The sequence below is a fragment of the Siphateles boraxobius genome, unplaced genomic scaffold, assembly GCF_051911475.1.
Source record: "Siphateles boraxobius isolate OS27281-9 unplaced genomic scaffold, OSU_SipBor_1 3, whole genome shotgun sequence".
In the NCBI taxonomy this organism is placed as follows: domain Eukaryota; kingdom Metazoa; phylum Chordata; class Actinopteri; order Cypriniformes; family Leuciscidae; genus Siphateles; species Siphateles boraxobius.
In genome coordinates, this window is record NW_027508919.1 from 5332995 (window position 1) to 5354246 (window position 21252).

A 21252-nucleotide genomic window follows, 5' to 3' on the forward strand; every position below is an offset into this window, starting at 1 on the left:
CTAGCCAAGACCGTGTCCATATTCTCCTCTTCCACATCTTCTTTTTTAGCGCACATTAAAAACTCAATTGCCAAAGTGCGATTCATTTTGCTCTATTTGTTTACCACTAGCACATGCTGATTACATTTTATTCTACAATTCTAACTTTCGTTGTAGAGTACTATTTAAAAGGTTTCATCTTTGTACAGCCTACATACAGTACATGTCGTTCCCAAGTTTATTACATCCATGTCGTACAGTGTGATTTGTAATGATCTTATAGGATTGCCAAATTGCACAGTTTGTAGCAGGCATTACACAAGATGCCCATCATTTGGCTGCGCCAGTCATTTCTTTGTGGAGGTATTGGAAGCGTGAAATTGTTATCGTAAGGCTGACGTATGGATGGCAGTGAAATACAAAACTCTCCATGGAAAAACTAAGACACTGATAGCAGCCTTGCATCTTTGAGGAACGACATTCTCCTACTCACAAACAGACAAGTGGATATTCATTGAGCAACAATAGGAGGGCCGTGTTAGTGCTTATTCAGGGTTGTGGATTCTGGTCTCGACAGCATGGACTGAGAGATAGACGGAGCTCTGAAACTCCCACACGTTCTGGAGATACCAAGCAGATTTCCTGTTTATGAGCTAAAGCTTTGATTCAAGCTCTTCTACCCAATGGCATCAAAGGCTGTGAGGACCCAGAAGATAAAGATACAAGACTTCAAATGACCTGCTGCTGACTCTTCACTGTAGATGTGCAAAACCACACGTTAATGCAGTTACACTGAGCACGCTCACATTAACATGACGGTTCTCCCTTGTACACATGCGTATTGATGCATGCATTGAAGCCACCAATACATGTAAATGTGTACAATTGTTTTCTTTTTTTCTTATTTCATTGTAAGAATAAACCTTTAAATTGTGTTGATTTATACTTAAAAACATGGCCAAATGATTATTTTTTGCACTTTTGTGTTCTCTCTTCTACCTGTCCATTAAACTTCTGCTCTGAGATATAGTGGGCAGCTAGTAAGACTGACTTTAGGTGTAGACAGACATGCTGTAAACTAGCCAGTGTCGACTGTGCAATTTGTGAGACTGTCAAACTCTAGAGGTAATCAAAAGGCCACCAGCTTCATGTCTCAGATATTTCCTTGACATGAGCACAAATCACGTTCTGAATATCTCCCACATTCTGTCCTATCCAAGCAGAGAGCTCAGGAAAATTACTGTGCTGGAGTGATTTCAGGAATGATTGATTCTGATCTGCATGGGTCAATGTGTCTTTATGCAGGTTCAGCGCGTTGGGTTTGAGGGCCAAAACTCTTGAAAAAAATTGAATGTGGTCTTTGGATAAGATTTCAAAAATATATCCCATCAACTGAGCAGTGCTGGCAGGCGGAGCAGACCAAAAGGTCGAAACCTTGGAAGGATGAGCCTCGCTGTGAAGGTTGGAGCGGAGCTGGAGATTTCTGGCCTGAGATGGTCCACCCCATGCTGAGAAGCACAGCATAAAAAGTTACTTTTATAACTCGATGGACTGTTGATGTTTTAAAACATTGTGAAAGTGAAAAAGAGGCTGTGCTTTTCACATTATAAAGACGCTTAACAAAATGCTTTCAAGCCAAATGTAATCTTTATTTTTCTGTTTCTGTACAAAAAGCACGGGATCACAGGGGAAAAAAATCTGGGAAAAAAACATGCATTTATTTACAGCATGGTCAGAGAGAAAAAAGGAAAGTAGAATACATCTCCCTATCTGAATTCTAAAGACATTAATTAAACATTGTGCTTTGATATATTTTGATATAATATTTCATATTTCACAAAGATGCAGTACCTTTCTTCATTTCACTTTGAGTTCAACATTTCCAAAGAAAACAGGGTAAAACAGGGTTTGAGAAAGAAAGCAGAAGCCAGCTCTCTAAATCTATGACAAAAAAACTTTCACAAGCTATTAGGAAACTCAATGCATGGGTGAAATTGATGGACGTGTGTGTGTGTGTGTGTGTGTGTGTGTGTGTGTGTGTGTGTGTGTGTGTGTGTGTGTGTGTGTGTGTGTGTGTGTGTGTGTGTGTGTGTGTGTGTGTGTGTGTGTGTGTGTGTGTGTGTGTGTGTGTGTGTGTTTGACTGTGTCCAGCCAAGCTGGATCTCTGAGATGTTTTCATGTGAACTTTGAGATTGAATTCATCTGTTGTAGTATAATAGGGCACTGTCAAATGTATTTTCTTTACCCCATGTATGTCTAAACCCCAAAAGGACGAATATGAAGTAATTACGTCACCTGTGAAATTAAAAGAGGTATTCAGAAACCACTATTTCTTTCACATGTCATCTTTGCAAACACACATCTTCACATACTTCAAGAAAATAGGAAAAAAACCATGACTGGAATATAAAAAGTTTACGTCGTTTTCAAGTGCTCACAGTTAGTGATATTTGGTTGTGTCCAACCAAAGATGACAACCTGCAATATGTTGATCACATATGTCATATTTCCTCAATGATTTTCCATATTTTCTCTACTGAGACTTTTGCCATTCTCTACTGAGAAAATTGCCATTTTTCATGTATCATATCACAGACTTAGAGTTTTTTTCCCCTTGATTTTTGATCTGGAATGTTGGAGCACATCCTATTTTAAGGCATCATTATATCTCCTTCCAATATTTAATTTCACAACTAATCCACTGAAATGTGGATAGCGATTTGCATTTAAATACAGATTGCATAACTTGTGCATGTGTGTGCAACAACAGTAACAATATCACTAGCCACACTGACCTCACTGAATGGTTCCACGTCAAAATGTGCTGCGTTTCAACAGGTTTGGACTCCTCTGATACAGTCCATTTCTGGACATGTGATACAATAATCATGTGGCACATTAGATATGACAGCATAGAAATTTTGACATTTTACCAGTCGACGCAGTGTGGCGAAACAATGAATATCTAATTTAAAATAAACCTCAACAAGGACAGAGAAGTATTATGGAAACATTTTAGAAACATCAACAAAATCACATGATGAACGATTTTAGCTATAATGACCAAAGCAAAGAGTAATCCCAAGAAAATCATCTGAAAACATACTGGTGCATATTTGTATAAGTTTTTCTCTTTTTTTGTTCTTTTTTTATTATCATTATTATTTTCTTCTGCTTGCTAAGATACATAGCTCTTGTAAGTGCCCCAACAAAAATAGTGCATTAGGAAATAACTATGATCATACACATTTCACAAGAACACACAAGACAAGAGGAGGAACAAGAACACAAATGCTTTTAGCAAAAAGAAAACATTAAATATACGATTGAAAAATGTTTTGTCGATTTTTTTTTTTTTTTTACAAAAGTGGTGAAGTTTTACACCCTGCTTTAAAAAAACAGGTGTCCTGGCCATGTCCAGACCTCTTTTTTTTGTCATTGTTGTTTTTGTTTTTACAAAAAAAGCGTAATCCCTTTTATTTTTCACTCTTTTTACAATATCTAAAAGGTATTAAGACATCAAATGTGTTGACAGATATTTGATACTATTATTCAGGCCTAACTCACCAAAGAAATCCCGAAACGAACTTTATAAATACATACAAAAAAGCACAATAAGAAGTTCAACAATAAGTCTGGTACCTAAATGTGATTAAAACTGCAGAAAGCATTCCTGGCTTAAATCTACCTATCCACACACCTGGAACTACACTGGAACTACAGAAACAGTATGAGGAAAAAACGGCTGACATCCATCATCCTGATCATTGCTAAATATCACGGTTTTCAGTCTGGGATCATTTCGTCTTTGTGCACCACTCTGATGGTTTAAAACAAAAGCGGAAGGGAATAAAATCAGCTTGATGTTAAAACCAAAGACATTGCATTTAGTAAATAGGGATGAATCGATTTCGACTGGCGTTTTGAGCTGTGGCAGTCCCATCTGGATGAGTGTCATCTCTCTTCTCACGGTTGAAACAGGACAGACATACAATATGAAACGAACAAAGAGGAACCAGTCTATAGACAACATCAGCCATGCAAAGAAGCCCCTACGGTGGTGGACGTATCAAAACCTCGGCTTCTCGTTCACATTGCGATATTATCCAGCTTTTATTGTCCTGCTCGAAATGCCATCCGGTACGGTGTTCTCAGAGTCTCCAAGGATGAAGTTGTAGAGGGCAAAACAAACACATCTATTGACATTTCAGGACATGGGACATTTTCATATATATATATATTTTTAGTGATCCAGGTGTAGTTGTTCTTTTCGGGCAGCTCCTCGTAGGACTGGTGATGTTCAATAAGGGAGTGGCAGACAGATTTGGTGAGCCAGTGAGTTTGTTGTTTGTTGTGGGCTCAATGAAGCCTTAGAGGAAGATCATGTTCCTCTTCACATGGGAGGGACAATCAGACCCGCCATAGCTGGAAGAGAAAAACAACAAGAGGTTAGTCGACAAAAATAGAGACGGTTTAAATAACAGATTGATTGAATTTTTTTTGTAAAAATTGATTTTTCAATAAAATACTTGATTTTTTAGTACAAACATCCAAACATTCTTAAATCAAGATACATTTGACTTAGGAGATTAATGCCCAGTTTCACAGACAAGGCTTAAGCTAGTCCCAGACTAAAATGCATGTTTGAGCCGCCTTAATTGAAAACAACTTGCACTGACATATCTTAAAATGTCAGTGCCATTCTTTTGTCTCAAGATGAACACCAGTAATTGTATTTTCTAAGGCACGTTTATACAATCTAATTAAATGTCCTAATTTAACTAACGCCTAGTCCTGGCTTAGTCTAAGTCCTATCTGTGAAACCAGGCCTAAGTCTTTTTTTTTTTTTTTAAATGAGTTGAGTTTGTTTAAAACAAGAACAATAAACAAATCTGCCGTTGGGATCAGAAAGACAAATCTTGTTTTCCCTTTGAATTAAGTTGAATTTTTCTGAACCCATTCATTGGCAGATATTTATTATTATTTTAAGCAGAAAAAAAAACTTAATTTTTGTCAATTTTTAAGAAAGCAAGACTTAATATCACAAGTAATTTTTCTTCCCAAGATTTATTTGTAATGGGACAGAAAATCATTAGTTATAATTTAGTTTTTTTTTTTGCAGTGTATGACCTATCTGAACCATTCAATTATGGTTATTACGGGTCAAAAGTGCAGCTCATACCACAGTCAGTCTGGAGTGTCTAATATTTTTTAGCATAGCTAACATTACTACAGTTTAACAGTTTAAAGTTAAGAGTTACCTTAGTACAAACTGATCTACAGTCATATTGTAACATTTTGAGAATATAAGAAAGTTTTTGGGCTCATAACATGCAAGTAACATGAGAATTGATCTTTTATGAATAAGTTATTGACTCCATGCAACTCTGAAGTAATTTTGATACTATTTTACACTAATTTTCCCCAACAGAGATCACCACCTGCATGAAAAACTAAAGCATTTTTATTTATTTTTTGTTGTAAATGCAACCAATCTAAGTAAACAGTAGAAAGTTATGGATCAACTTTGTCCTCAAAAATGTAGTGCCATTTTTTTCATTGACACATTCTAAAGAAGGGTCTTGTTTCCTGATTGGCTCAGAGTCAGGAGAGGGGCGGGGTGCTCACCCTGTAGGCTGCTCCCATTGGTGCTGGTGCAGGTGGGGGGCGGGGAGGTCTGTGGCCGGACGACAGGCGCGAAGGCGCTCTTCTGTTTGACTGCAGAGATCATATGGACAGGAGAGAATGAGAAAGGGCCCGCAGACAGAGAGATGGAAGTAGGGATGCATGAAGAGGAGGAGGAAGAGGAGGCATGGTGCTCCAATAGAGGACTGGAGGGGGTGACTGAAACAGACACACACACAGAGACACACACACACCCGCACACACAAAGATGAGATTTATGAGGTGGGTCATGCCGATTGTTAGAGGGTTAATTGAAGGGGAGGGGCTATGGCAGAGTGAGGTATTATGGGAATGAAACCGTGTGCTACACCTGCATTGCAAAGTTGATCCATAACTTAGAACTCTTGAAGAGTATTTATGTCAATGTAGTCCACATTTGACTGCCAAACCACACTTTTGCAGAAGCATCAACATGAGAGCTGCTTTCTTTTATTGACACATGTATACGTAAAGCATTCCAATAGACGATATTATCAGGACATCTAATGTGCAGTCATCTGCATGCTTTGAGAGAAAGACAGGTAATAAAAGCCAATGGTCTTGGCGCTGAATCTTGAGCAGAAAGCTTGAGCTTTCTCACCAAACTGGAGTAAAACCCACAATGAATTTTCTTCAATGAAATTCCAATTGAAAACCCTTGCCAACTTGTTTCCCATTTTTATAATGAATGGAAAGCAAACCTGCCCCGAAACAGCTTTCCGCAAAGCTCGGCCTGCCAAACAAGTGCCAATCACGCAAAATACAGCTGCGATATATCGAATATATGAACAGTCTTCAGTATATAAACCTCATTTGTAATTGTCAGGCCTCCAACATTGTGACCCCCCCCCCAAAAAAAAATACAGTAGTAGCAGACATATTTACATGAAAGAGCAGACAGAAAGCTCACTATCCTGACCGCAGCGAGAAAGCGAGCGTGAGACGGAGTGAGTGAAAGGTATGGAGGAGTCGTTAATGTGTTAGACATGAAAGGAGATGAAAAAATATGAGTGTTCGTGGAGTTAGTTCGGATGGAGACTTTCGCAGTGCATGGAACAGCAGACAGACAATAACCTTTCCCTCACAGAACACGCAGACAAACAAACAACCTTAGCATTTCAGATTAGAATTAAGACGCTGGCTGAGTTGTGACCAAACATGCCTGTTGTGATATGCAGAATCACAAACTTTTTAGACTCACAACAGTTGAATTTAGACAACCATTCAGAATCCTAAACATACACTGATGAGTTAACAGTAACCCTGCTGAAACAATTAGTATCGAACATTTCCTGGCTGGTTTGTAGATGAGTCAGTCTACACTCTTAAAAAAATAAAGGTTCTTTCTTGATGGTTCCATGTAGATCATCCATAGAATATCCATTGCACAAAACGTTCTTTATATAGTGGAAAAAAGGTTCCTCAGATTATTAAAATGTTCTTCAGACTAAAGACTGCGATCAAAACTAAAACTAAACTTCTTCATTGCAAGAATTCAAACTCCTGAAATGCATTTTCTCTTATTGCTTATACCTTCAAAATACATCATTCAAATAAAACATTTATCTTTTCAAGTTTCCCAGTTAAACCATTCCAGCACAAAAGTGCAGATCTTTGTTTTTTAACCCGGCCTTAAATGCCCATAAAAGAAAAAAGTGAGCTGTGGTTGGTTGCTCAAATTAGGGTGTCAAATTAGGGTGGTTTGAACACTGCATATGGAGAATATAGTGAATAATGCTGAATTAAATTTAATGCCATTTCCAAAATTTATATTCGTTCTCAGGTGTGCAAACCTCATACATACATACATACATTCCTTTTCAATGTCAAGCACTTTTTAACAAAACAAGATGATTTTCCAGGTATTGCAGGCCTTAAATTTCTAAAAGCTAAATTCAAACACATCAAGGACCTTGTGCGAACCCTGTTTACAATTTTAATAATCATTGCCATATAATAGGGAAGTCCACACCACAGCTATAACGATAATGATACAGAGGAACAATATTATTGGAATAATTTTCAGAACGTTTTTTTCAAGCTGATGAATGATTAAAAACAGCCAATTGACTGCCAATTGGACTCCACCTGACTTTAAAGCACTCAGCATTTCAAGCGGCAGATGACATAACTCCACTGCATGCTAATAAACATAATATTGATAATTATAATTATCATTATAGGTGTGAAGGGGCCTTAAGAAAAGAACTGTCTACTCAAAAGTTCTTTGGGAACCCAAAATAGGATGGAAAACAAAATTGTGCACACAAACCCCCCTTTTGGAACCTTTATTTTAAGAGTGTAGCCTAGCTAGTGAGACTAACTGAATGTGAAACGTCTTGCTGGTTAAACTAGTTAAGAAGTCTAATAGTCTTTTCAGCAGGAATTTCAGGATCTGTTAGCTGACCAACAGGACACTCACTTGCGTAAGGAGAGTTGGCGGCGGATCCGTTGAGGAAACTCGGGGATCCAGGGACGCCCAGGTTGGTCATTCCGGCTCCGTATCCGTTCATGGTGGAGGTGATGGTGTTGTAGTTGGACTGCTGAGGTGTGGAGCTCGGCACGTACCCGCGAGGAGACACGCTGTTTGAGTTACGAGAGTAACCTGGAATGTAAGACAGCGACAGGTTAAGGAGGACACTTGTAGCTTGAAGTTCAAATATGAACCACGTCAGCCCTGGGATTTATTAAGTTTGCTTATTAAGACACTTGATGTTGTTTGTAGATGTTGCAGTTGGAATAATGTGTGTCTGTGACATGCTGGGTTTGTGTTTCTAGTAGGTGGAAAACATTGGTAAGTGTGAGAACATTTACCAACAAGATATCCGACCGCTGATAAGAAAGTACTCAGTACTTTCAGTACTCAGTACAAAACTTTGTCTATGTTCCCAAAAGCAGCAGTGTTTGGGTGTTTTAGACTCTTTTCGCGTGGCGGATGGTCAGAGACAGGAGCAGAGCCATATTGAGAGACATGGAGATCACCGAGACTTGAGAGAGAGCTCTTTTTAGCAGTAAGTAAAAACCCTATTAACCTCCTAGGATGAGGAAACAGAGTAAAAACTCAATGAATAAAAAACTGCAAGTTATTTTCCACATTTTAAGCAACGTTCTATTGTTTCAACTTTCAAACTTTCTAAGATCATATTCTTTTAATACAAGTTTGTGTAATTTATTCCTGTAACAGCAAAGCTGAATTTTCAGCATCAGTCTTCCGTCATTCAAATCATTCTAATATGCTGATCTGATGCTGAATTTTTGAAAACTGGTTGTGCTGCTTAATATTTTTGAGGATTCTTTGATGAACAGAACGTTCAAAAGAACAGCATTCGTTTAAAATATATTATTTTTGTAACATTGCAAATGTCTTTACTGTCACTTTCGATCAACCATTTTCTTTTTCTTTTTACTGACCCTAAATTTGGAATGAATTTCAATTCAATTTAGTAAGAAAAGCAAATTTACAGTTTTAAACTGGAAAACAAGTAATAAATTCAGGAAATCGTGAAATTCTGTTTGTCTAACAGATCAACAGCCCTTTATCATGTTGTAGTCACATGAGTGGCAACATAACTGCATCATAAGACACAAATATCATTCGTTAGCAGAGAGCCGATGTTCGTTAATCTAAAAACTTCCCTAAATAAACTGTTACCTACGTGGGCTGATAAGCTGCATAAAAGAGGTGGTGCATTCTGTAAATCAGTTTAAAACTTAATTAGAACTTGAAACAATAATTAGTTTGATGGATGAACGAGAAAAAGCAGCGGGCTAACCGAATTAAATCCTGCTGAAGTTTCACTGCATATGAGCATGAAGTATGTAATGCAATATTTTTATAATAGCTAACGGCCCTTTCCCATGACCTCATGGATTCCTGTAGGTGTTCCTTTCCTGCGTGAATGAGGAAAACAGACGAGAGGAGAACGGGATGAGTGCTAGCAGGAGGGAAAGCAGAGTGTCAAGGGAGAGAGAGTGCCTCTGTCTTCCTGTGTGTCTCTCTCTCTCTCTCTCTCTGATATAAGGAGAGCGATCTGTTCATCTCACATCCATTCCCACTTCCTGTCTGAGTGTCAGAGCTGGTGGGTGAAGAGAAACATGGCTTGGCGCTGCGATATTGAAAACACTTGTGCATGGAAATGCTCACACACAGGGCATGAGATGCACACATACAAGTCCAAAGGAAATTGCAGTTCTGTTTATTGACACTAGTGGTGCAGAAATTACATAATTCAGATGTTTTAAACAACTTCTTAGAGATTTTAGTGGCTTTTTAACCATCTGGGGCCTAAGCTGTTTTTGGGGTCCTTGAGATGTTTTGACATGCCCTGACATTTGTGCTTTTTCAGTTGCTTATAAACATATTAATGGCAAAGATGTAATTACACTCTATTCACCACAAACAGGGCTATCATAATATGTGAGCAATATGTATGTACATGTTTGTATTTTCGAAAGGGGATATTGTTTATGCATGGTTATTGAAAAAACAAAAAATTCAAGTTCCTGAAATAATTTAACCAACTTTAACCAATTATGTATACATTTTATCCATTTATGTGGAATCAAACTCATGACCTTGATGTTGACACCATGCTTTAGCAGTCAGCTAATATTATAATATTATTACAATTTAAAATAGTTATGTGAATGTATTTTAAAATGTAATTTTCATGTGATATCGAAGCTGAATTTTCAGAATCATTACTCAGTCTTCAGTGTCGCATGATCCTTCAGAAATCATTCTAATATGCTGATTTGGTGCTCGAGAAACATATCATGCTTTATGACGTTGCTTTATGAACGCTGAGTGTTTGCCATTTCTCAGAATTGTAAACCAGTAAATGCTACTTGCTTATAATCTTGGTTTTAATTCAAACACATACCCAAGTGCATGCATGCTGTGCTCATATACTGCGTTTGCATTTGCAAATAACGTGTCTGATTCTGGTAGCGCTGTCATTCTGAGTCTCTCGGCTTGTTCACAGCCTGTGGCTCACACTTCTCTCAGGAGTGACAGGGAGTGTGTACACACACAGACCCACTCTGATGAACGTATCGTTTCTATGGGCAGGTGAGTGTGAGTGGCAGTTTTGAGTGCTGTGGGTGACAGGCCTGCCAAAACACAGCCATGTGATGGTCATGTGCAGTGCTGCTGGTCCGGGGCTGTATTTGGGTGTGAAGCTCACTAAAAGACAGATGAACAGATCCAGACACGGGCTGACAGCCTGTGTGACTGAATTTAAGTGTTGAGTTTGTCAAGTAGCTTTGAGTTTCGTGAAATCACGAAATCATGTTTCAATCAGAACCAGTCAAACACTTTGTACGGCTATCAATGCAACGCATTAGACAAATTAATTCAAAAGAAAATAGTGCGATAAAAATATGAACACAATTAAGCATGCCCCTTGAACTGTGTGTAAATTAAGTACCACCTTCAATCGAGTCTTGATTGTACAATTTTTAGCTGTGGGCCTCATATTCAATGACATGGAAATAAAACAAACAATATATTGACTTCTAAATATTGATGTATGCAGTAAATTTGATTAGATTGACAACCGTAGATACAAGTTTTTGAAGTGCATGTGTGATTCGGGACTTAAATACTGCATATCAACACACACACTGACCTTGGTCTCCCTGTGAGGCCTCAGAGATGTTGACGGCAAGCTGGCTGCTGAAAGAGTTAACTCCCATCATGCCTGAGTGAGCGCTGGAGCCTGTCAGCGAGGGCAACTGGTTATGGCTCCGGGGCACACTGTACAGCGCCTCCGTCAGGTCTGCAGCTCGCTTTAAAATGATCTCCTGACCAACACAGACAACAGAGAGAGAGAGAGAGAAAGGGTTGAAATGGGTTTCAAGATATTAAATTAAATGGTGGCTCCAACCATAGCAAAAAGTATAAAAGAAAACAATAATGGCCTTGAATAAAAATGTTAATGAAAAAAATGATTTATTATTATTAATATTAATTCATTAATATTTCACATGATAAATAGCTTAACAATATTTTTTAATAATTATTATATATTTTTTAAAAACTTTAATAATTATAAAATTATAATTCATTTAGCTTTCCGAAATGTAAAGTTATATAAATATTTACATTAATTATATAAGTAGTTACATAAATTATTATTATTGAAAATATAAAATGTGTGATATATTGGTAACGCTTAATTTTATTCTATATTTCACATCAAATGTTATTATAAATAATTCTATATAAATACACATTATATGAATTATTCTTAACAATAATAATAATATTACATTTATGTCTTAAATATATCTATAAAAATAATTATTATTAATTAGTTAAAGTATATACAATTTTACATAAAAATATATATTAATATAAGGTGTGTTATATAGAATTATTTATAATAATTCTATCTAAAAACACAAATTAATTATTCTTTATATATATATATATCTTTATATAATTACTAAATATTGAAAAAGTACTGATTATTCACACACACACACGCACGCACGCACGCACGCACGCACGCACGCACGCACGCACGCACGTACGCACGCACGCACACACACACACACACACACACACACACACACACACACACACACACACACACACACACACACACACACACACACACACACACACACACCATATAAATAAATACAAAATCCTGTAATTTCTTGTGATTTTCATACCTGATTGTTATGAGGCATCCCATACAGCGCCTCCACCAGGTCTGCGGCTCTCTTCAGCAGTACCTCCTAATAACACACACAAACACACAGAGTTTAGTCCAATACTCCAACTCTGACACTGTAAATCAGCACTGTTTGCATTTTAAAACATAAACATACCGCACAGCAAAAATGAGCACCATAAAAAAAGTATAATTTATAAAATAAATAAATCATGTTCTTTATGTTTCAAGTTTTCCCAAAGTTTTTTACTACATATAAGCAAGCCACGCTCAAAAAGAGAAATAAAACATGTGATGAGGCAGACAGAAAAAGAAGCTGTCGGAATCTCATTTACACCAACCTGTCACACAAACACACACACACACACACACACACACACACACACACACACACACACACACACACACACACACACACACACACACACACGTACACACAAATACACGCACTCAACCTGTGCCAAATCACACAAGCAGTGATCCAGGGCTGCGATCCTTTCAGACTACACATATGCTCCACTGTCATTCTTCACACGGCGTGTGTGACTGTGTGTGTTTGTGCGTGTTATCCTGTAGTGTTCCTGTGTAAGTCACACGTTTCCACTGGCCCACAGACTCCATTCTGGTCTCACTGAGAGAACCCAAACCAAGAGAGGACATGAGCACGTTACAACGGCTTCTGCTCCATCTGTACTTAATTAACTTCTATAAGCTTTCTCTCCTACATTTTGTCTTCACCCCCTTTCCACTTCATAGGTGCAAACATCAAATCACTTTTGAACAACACATTGGTTTTATCTATTTACCTTGTCCTAAGTTCTGTCATTTCTAATTGATATTAGTTTGTATGAGCTCATCAGTATATGTTATTGTACAGAAATAAAATAATAAAAAATAATATATAGCCTTTTTTATAGAATACTTTTCTTTCTGCTGACAAATTCGACATGTTGTCTAGCTGATTTTCCCCCCGCTAGAAATACACTACCATACAAAAGTTTAGAGTCAGTAACAATTTCTTATGCTCACCAAGACTGCATTTGTTTGATACAGTAGAACATAAAAAGTAATATTGTGAAATATTATTACAATTTAAAATAACTGTTTTCTCTTTTAATATATGTATTCCTGCGATGGCAAAGCTGAATTTTCAGCATCATTACTCCAATCTCCAGTGTCACATGATCCTTCAGAAATCATTCTAATATGCTGATTTGATTCTAAATACACGTTTCTTATTATCATCAATCTTGAAAACAGTTGCGCTGCTTCCTTTTTTGTGGGAATTTATTTAAAAATAAAATATTTTGTAACATTATAAAGATCTTTAATGTCCCATTTGATCATTTTAATGTTCCATTTTTAGTTCCCCAATGAACAGTTCAGTGAACAGTTCTAAAAAGAATACTTTTTTCTTATTGTGAAGAACATTTGAAAAAACAAATAAAGAAACTTTTTCAACTGTGGATGTTAAAAGTTCTTCATGTGACCATGGGTGCCAATAAACATTTGAGCCACCATGTTCAGGCTAAAGAGGAGTCTCTCTCTCTCTCTCTCTCTCTCTCTCTCTCTCTCTCTCTCTCTCTCTCTCTCTCTCTCTCTCTCTCTCTCTCTCTCTCTCAGTCTCACTCTCTCTCACTCTCTCTCTCTCTCTCTCTCTCTCTCTCTCTCTCTCTCTCTCTCTCTCTCTCTCTCTCTCTCTCTCTCTCTCTCTCTCTCTCTCTCTCTCTCTCTCTCTCTCTCTCTCCCTCCCTCATGTCAGAGACAGACAGAGAGGTGTGGAGGTGATACAGAGGAAGCCAGAGCTGGTATTATGGCAACCTCTACTGGAGCTCCCTGGGGTATTACATTGAAACCTACCCTACACACACACACACACACACACACACACACGCTTCACATGACTGTATGAGCACAAAAAACAAAGAAAGAGACAGATGAAAGTATAGAGTAAACACAGACAAAGAGAGAAAAGATTGACCCAAAGAACTACAGACGCAGTTCATGAAATCAGGATAAAACGACAAAAAAGAGAGCAGGAGAAAGAGAGGAAACAGCAGAGTAATTGTAAATCTCATGACGAGAGGTGAAAGACAGAGATGCAGACAGAAAACAGCGCTGAAAGATGAGCAAAGGGGGAAAGGGTTGGAAGAAAACAAAGGAAAAAAGACTCGAGGGACAGAGAGAAGACAGAAGAAGACAAAGTGAGGGAAATGCGCACAAATAAAGTGGAAGTGAGTGAGTGAGTATGTTAGGAAAGAGAGAGAGAGAGAGAGAGAGAGAGAGAGAGAGAGAGAGAGAGAGAGAGAGAGAGAGAGAGAGAGAGAGAGAGAGAGAGAGAGAGAGAGAGAGAGAGGGAGAGAGAGAGAGAGGGAGAGAGAGATGAAGTTCTAGTTGTTTTTCTCCCTCAAGAGTTGCCAGGTAAGAGGCAGCTGGGGTTGCTGGCAAACCTATCATTACTGTACTGTGAGAACAACAGCCTGTGTCTGTACACACACACACACACACACACACAGACACACACACACACACACACACACACACACACACACACACACACACACACACACACACACACACACACACACTCACACGCACATTTGAAATATTACACAAACACACTCACACACACATTGGAAAATTACACTAATTCTACATTTGTATACAATTCAAGCATGTTGAAATTAAAGTAAATATTGCTTATATTAACAAACAAGTATCGACCGCAAGGCAGAAAACCCTATTCACAAATCTGAGTATATTTCAAAGGAATCAAGTAAAATACACTTAGCTTTACGGTACTGGTGTTCCCAGCATACACCAGGGTATGAATAATTAATACGGCTGTGTACTTTACTTTAAGCCGATTTTATTTACACCGTTGTTATTGTTGAATTTGAGTATTACATTTAGAAATTTGTTGTTTAGACATCTGGGGTTCCTTTTCAAAAATAGTATAAAAAATACGATTCTGTCTCTTTAATACGTTTTACAACGTTATCTACGAACAATTTTATCTTCTGAAGATTTAGACAGAAAAAAGTTTTGTGCAGATTTTTCTTATTTCTATTTCCATTTCTCTAAAATAGTTTCCCCCGAAAAGTGCATCTAGGCTAGAAACACACACAAATGAAGCTAAAATACACAAATATACCTTAATACTTAATAGTAAAAAATTCAGAGTTCATGCTGGAACATTAGTTCTCAAATAAGTAGTAAGTAAGTACATGTGAGTAAAAATTAAATAAAATCTTAAAACAAATTTTACTTGTCAATGTATTGTTCGTAAATTAAGCAATAAACTATCCCTAACCTTAAAACAAAGCTTTTAGCATCTTTAGAAATGTATAAAGACACTATTTACGAACCATTTCATTTCATGAATATATCAACAAAAACATTTTCAGATTGTTCTTATATCTAGGGACATTTGTATACTGTCTGTCCCCAAAAAGTGCATCAAGGCTATAGAAATACACACCATACACACTTGAAGCTAAAATAAACAAATATGCCTTAATACATGCAGAAAAGCAGAGCTCATGCTGGAACACTAGCTCTCAGGTTTCTCACATGTATGTCATGCCTGCATATGTGAAGTGCAGCTCTTAGTGACTGTTTTATGCCAGGCCACGAGGCCCTGAAACTGAACACTTTCTGGCTGAGTTTCTGAACACACTGTGTGGAAACTGTTACATTTACGAGGAAGAACAACAGTGGCCTTCAGATCAGGCAGAGAGGCAGAAACATGCTCAGGAAACCACCAAATATTGTGATATTCCTTTGGAGTTTAACTTTAAGAGCTCATCTGGGACTGTTTGCGTGGTAGTGCTCATACTGTACATACACACATGCACGCAAGAGAGGATCGGGGGGCATATGGAGATGGGGGCATTAGGCTTCCTCCTCCTCCTCATCCTCATTTACTTGCATTTCCCACGACAAAATATGACCTTAGAACTAACAGTTCTCAGCCAATCAACAACGAGCAGTAACGATCCTCACAGATGGCTCAAGTCAATGACAAACACGAGAGAGAGAGAGAGAGAGAGAGAGAGAGAGAGAGAGAAAGAGAGAGAGAGAGAGTTGAGACCTTGTGCTCTGTTGTTCCTGCATTATTCAATATAACACGTTTATTCAACCTTTACATTAGTTATAATGTGATGAGTAGGAACTTGTTTTGTAAACTCCAAAACTGAATAAAAAAGTGACATGATTAGAATAGAACGAGAACAAGAGAGCATCTTTAAAACACCTAAAACAAGACCTCCCAAAACAACCTGTGAACTATTTACACAAAAAGAATACTTAACTATTACCGTATTATAACAATGAATTATAATTTAAATATTGTAATATATTAATATAATATAATATAATAATATAATATAATGATAAAATAAGAGATATGTAATCTGAATGTCTGTCTGGGGTGTATAGTTCAGTGTTATTAAAAACGTGTTTTTATTGCACTGTAAAAATGTTATACCAGATAAACAAAGATTAAAAGCAAATATTTTATTTAATATGACAAAATCAACCTTATTTAATTAGGTTACAGCAACAAAATTTATTTTAAATGGCAAATCAGGTAGAAAAAAAATATTGAAGGTAACAAAATCATGTACACATACAGTAAATAACTCATATTTATGTACTCCCACTGTTTAGTGCAATATCTTGTAATAAAAAAGTCGCTGCCTTAACGTTTAAAGTACAATCAGCTTTACATTAAACCGACTTTAAAAAATAAGTCAAATCTTTGTATAACTTATCAAAAAAAGTTAAGCAATTTTCAACTTTTATTTATGAGTTAAAGCAATATATAAACACATGTTGTCATAACTTATTGATCATATACTTTTTTGCAGTATGCATACTTTTTTATAGTATACTACTGTATATTATCCATAAAATTGTAAATATGTCTATTCTGGCTTAACCGAATGTCTTTATACTATTTCATATTTTAATTATTTCATTATTATGTATCTTGTTGTATTTATATGCGTGCACTGGAAAAATTGTGTGTGCAAGCAAACTTGGTATTAAAGCTCTTTCTGATTATTGTATTGTTTTGCATTATTGTTATAGCACTCAGTGTTACTCATCTATTAGCATAAAGCATGTTCTTATGAGTGCAGTATTTGAAGTGTGTGTGCGCTGCGCACCTGTTCATAAAGTATTTCTTGTTTTACTGTACATCTGGTCGTCTCTCTCTTACAGTGTCCCTGTGTATGTTTCTTTATCAGTCCTCCCTCCCTCTCTCTGCCCATCTGTATGTGTCTCTGTGGTTTGGTTGTCCCCTGCTCTCGTGTCTGATGCTGTCCAGGTATGGGGCTCTTGTTCCAGGCCGCCTCCCCGCTGCAATTCCCTGTGTCCGGCCCCAGCCGCACAACCTGTCCCTGGTTCAACAGCACTCTGCCATCCACACCCAGTGGGCAATCTGTCACCAACACAGCCTTGGCACTGGCACACCCCTCATCTCGCTCCCTCTCTCTTTCTTTTTCATACCCTCTTTCTCCTTTGCTCTCCTCTCCTGTCCTGTCTTCCCTCTGGCCCCGGCTCAGTTCATTAATCTCCATTATAAAACAGAAGTTAGTTAATGTCTCTGATGCTAGCTGGCTACGACACCCTGCCACGGGCCCTTTGGCACAAAATGAACGCACACACAAGCACTTCCGTAAAACACACACACACATTTACTCATGGTTAACTATTCACATCTTCAAACACATTGACAAATACAACATTCTTGCATTAAACAAAACAACAAATCAAGCACAGATTCAGTAGTCTGTATGTTCTGTGTCATAATGTACAAATAATGTAATACGAACTTGTACTATTTGGATAAATAAATGATAAAAAATTCAAGTAGGATTTTGGTTTAGAGGTGAATTTCTCTCTTACTTTGGTTTAGAGATTTTATTAAATGCCTAACCCTAAGAGTCTAAAAAATTATTGTAGGATTTATTTTGAAACAATTTTTTCTCAGAAATTCCTAGTAAATTCACAAATAATTACAAAGAAATGGCAAGAAACATATTTTTTAATGAAAAATACATTTTTACAGTGTATAAACTTAAGTCATCTTGAGGCTTGTAAGTGATCAGATTTTATATTAAATTATATTATATTAAATGGAGAATAAAAAGAAAATCCTATAGAGATATGTGGCTTTCATCAAGACTTTGGGGTGGCCTCTTTTTTCATGGGCTAGTCAGCAAAAAGTTCTATTTTTTTATTGTTATACTGCAGCAGCTATGATTAATAATAATAATAATAATAATAATAATAAGGTAAAATTATTTTTTTGTTTGAATGTGTCCCTGAGCTTTATCATTCAGTACTAGTAAAAACGTTTTTAAGTGCACTGTAAAAGTGTTTTGTGATATATTTAAATGAATAAAATTAAATAAAATTAATAAGAATGTATTTTTTCATAGCTTTTTTGTATTCCTCATTTGCAAGTCGCTTTGGATTAAAACAAGTAATACATTTATACATGTAAAACTAAACTATTTTGGTTAGCCTGTAAAATATAAAAATAAAACAATTATTTGAGAAACATAAGAAAGTGAGGCATGCAGAAATAGAGAAAAAGGAGAGATATGAAATGACTTCAAACAGCCACGAGGTGAATAAACCGTACAGTTCTGCTCTGTGGACTTAGCTTTACTTCATTATTTATGTGGCGTCTACAGAACGACCTGCGGCTACTCTACACACGTTCCCCTCACACATCTCTACAAACTATTTCACATCACTTTCTCAGCCAAAACAAAAAGTCCGGCACATTCCTGTCAAAATAAGTCTGCCAGCACAAATCAGCACTGCGTTCCCTGTAGTCAAGCTGCTCTATAACCTCAATATCACTCGGAGGCTCAATACCCCTAATGAAATGCAATCAATGATTGATAAGGTGACAGTTGCCCTCGAGTAGACCCGCTGATGATTACAGCCGGTCGGCCTGAGCACCTGACCCCAGTCTGGGCTCCAGAGGTGTGCCACCCGGCCCTGGGAGAGACAGGCGCTGGGCCTTTTGTCTTATTAGCTGATTGTCGAGGTGTAAAGATCTGCCGCCTACCAGGCATACAATTAGTCATCCTGTGATCTTTATTACTCTAGGGTGGTGGTCTTTCTTAGCAGAGCCCCAATTCGACACCCTCTCTTTCTCACCCAGGAGCCCAAGGTAATGTTGGGGATCAGGTGATGGGATCTTACGAAGGGTCCTTGCATCACAGGTTAAGGACGAGACAGGAGTGTCTCTTGTGCTACCAAGAGGACTGCGAGTGATCCTCTGCAGGGTCAGCGACTGGAGGAATCGGACCACTCCATCATCCCCGGTTCTTACATATACTCTGAAAAATAACTTTTGCAAAATTGTTTTCAGCTTTATAGGACCCTTTATATATATATATATATATATGTATATATATATATATATATATATACATTTCAAAGGTTCTTGAGATGGCAATATGGCTCTTGAGACACTAATTTTTTTATTTATTTTTTATTAAATGATATTATGTTTTTCATGTTGCAAATTATATGACTTTATGCTACTGGTAAACACAATCTTCTGAGCTTTGTCTCGCAACGCAAATAGCCTCTGGGCACCCTTAGCGCAAATGCCAACACCTCAAAACGTCTTGCAAAATGATTAATCTGACAAGGAAAATTAACAAGTTTTTTAAATGCATAAAAAACAGCAGAAGTGTGATATGTCTGCATGGAATGAACAATATTTATTATTATTAACTAAAACTATTAACAACATTTTTGTTAATTGAAATAAAGCTGAACTAAAATAAAATATAAATATTGTATGAAAAATTAAAAAATGTTTTGCCTTGGTAACTAAATTAAAAAAAAAAATGTTAAGTTAAAGCACTAACATAACTAACTGAAAATAAATAAACTGAACTAAAATGGAAAAATAAATCAGACCTAGGCTATATAGTAATAATACAAATAAAGTACTAAATAAAGCTAATTCAATATATTAATAATAATATATATGTAATACTAAAATTAATCTGTAAATAAACACTGGGCCAAACCATTTTACCAAGTGACAGGTAATAAAGTTTGTTCGGTTACACTTCATTTTACAGTACGTGCACTTACATGTACTTACAGTGTACTTACCTAAGAACATACTGGGTAATATAAGGTAACTACATGGGATAAAGTTAGGTTTAGGTGTAGGTTCAGGTTTAGTACCTAGTTATTACCCAGTTATTGTAATTAATTACTGTAATAAGTAAATAGTATGTAAATTGGGAACAGGATTGTAAAATAAAGTGCTACCGTTTGTTCTGATTCATCCCCAACATCAAAAACAAAAGTTATCTCCTCCCTTTTAAAAGCCTATTATGTGTGATTATATGCTCAGCTGCATTTTAGTATTTGCATTTAGCATTGTTTTTAGCATTAGCATCAGACTGCAAGAGAACATCGTAACAAAAAAGTTCTCTCTTTGTTGAACAATTGTCTGTAAAACTCTTTTCGGTTCTAATTGGAACCTTTCTTTTTAAGAAACAGGCCAGGAAGGGTTCGGACTCTACGAGAGATTCGCTCGGGGAAGCGTGCTAGCGGCTCCTTCCCCTGAGAGGTGTTCTGGATGAGCTGGATTCATGTCTGCATGTTAATCTCTTCACTCTACCTGCCAAAAGGCAGAGAGCACGTGTTACGATGCATCAAGATGCTGTGTTCCTCTCCTTTTCCTTTTCACAGACCTCCACAGCCCAGCATCACAGCGTGAAACCATCTCAACACTCCTGGCCCCCTGCTCTCTCTCTCTCTCTCTCTGTGTGTGTGTGTGTGTGTGTGTGTGTGTGTGTGTGTGTGTGTGTGTGTGTGTGTGTGTGTGTGTGTGTGTGTGTGTGTGTGTGTGTGTGTGTGTGTGTGTGTGTGT

General features: G+C 37.1%; 1 protein-coding gene across 6 annotated transcripts in view; it reads right to left on the reverse strand.

Annotated features, from left to right (window-relative positions):
- Window positions 1-1607: 1607 nt before the first annotated feature.
- The window catches only part of LOC143756820 (transcription factor COE3), a 108314-nt gene continuing 88669 nt past the window's right edge, over window positions 1608-21252 (reverse strand). For 2 of the 6 annotated variants that reach the window (XM_077247564.1, XM_077247565.1), the window contains exons 12-15: window positions 12325-12390; window positions 11274-11448; window positions 8066-8248; window positions 1608-4404 (exon numbers count right to left, since the gene is read on the reverse strand). In XM_077247564.1, the coding sequence (XP_077103679.1) occupies window positions 4373-4404; window positions 8066-8248; window positions 11274-11448; window positions 12325-12390 (456 nt within the window). In that variant the 3' untranslated portion in view covers window positions 1608-4372. Of the gene's footprint in view, window positions 4405-5607; window positions 5824-8065; window positions 8249-11273; window positions 11449-12324; window positions 12391-21252 lie in introns of all 6 variants that reach the window. The other 4 variants (XM_077247562.1, XM_077247560.1, XM_077247563.1 and 1 more) reach the window with 4 other exon arrangements.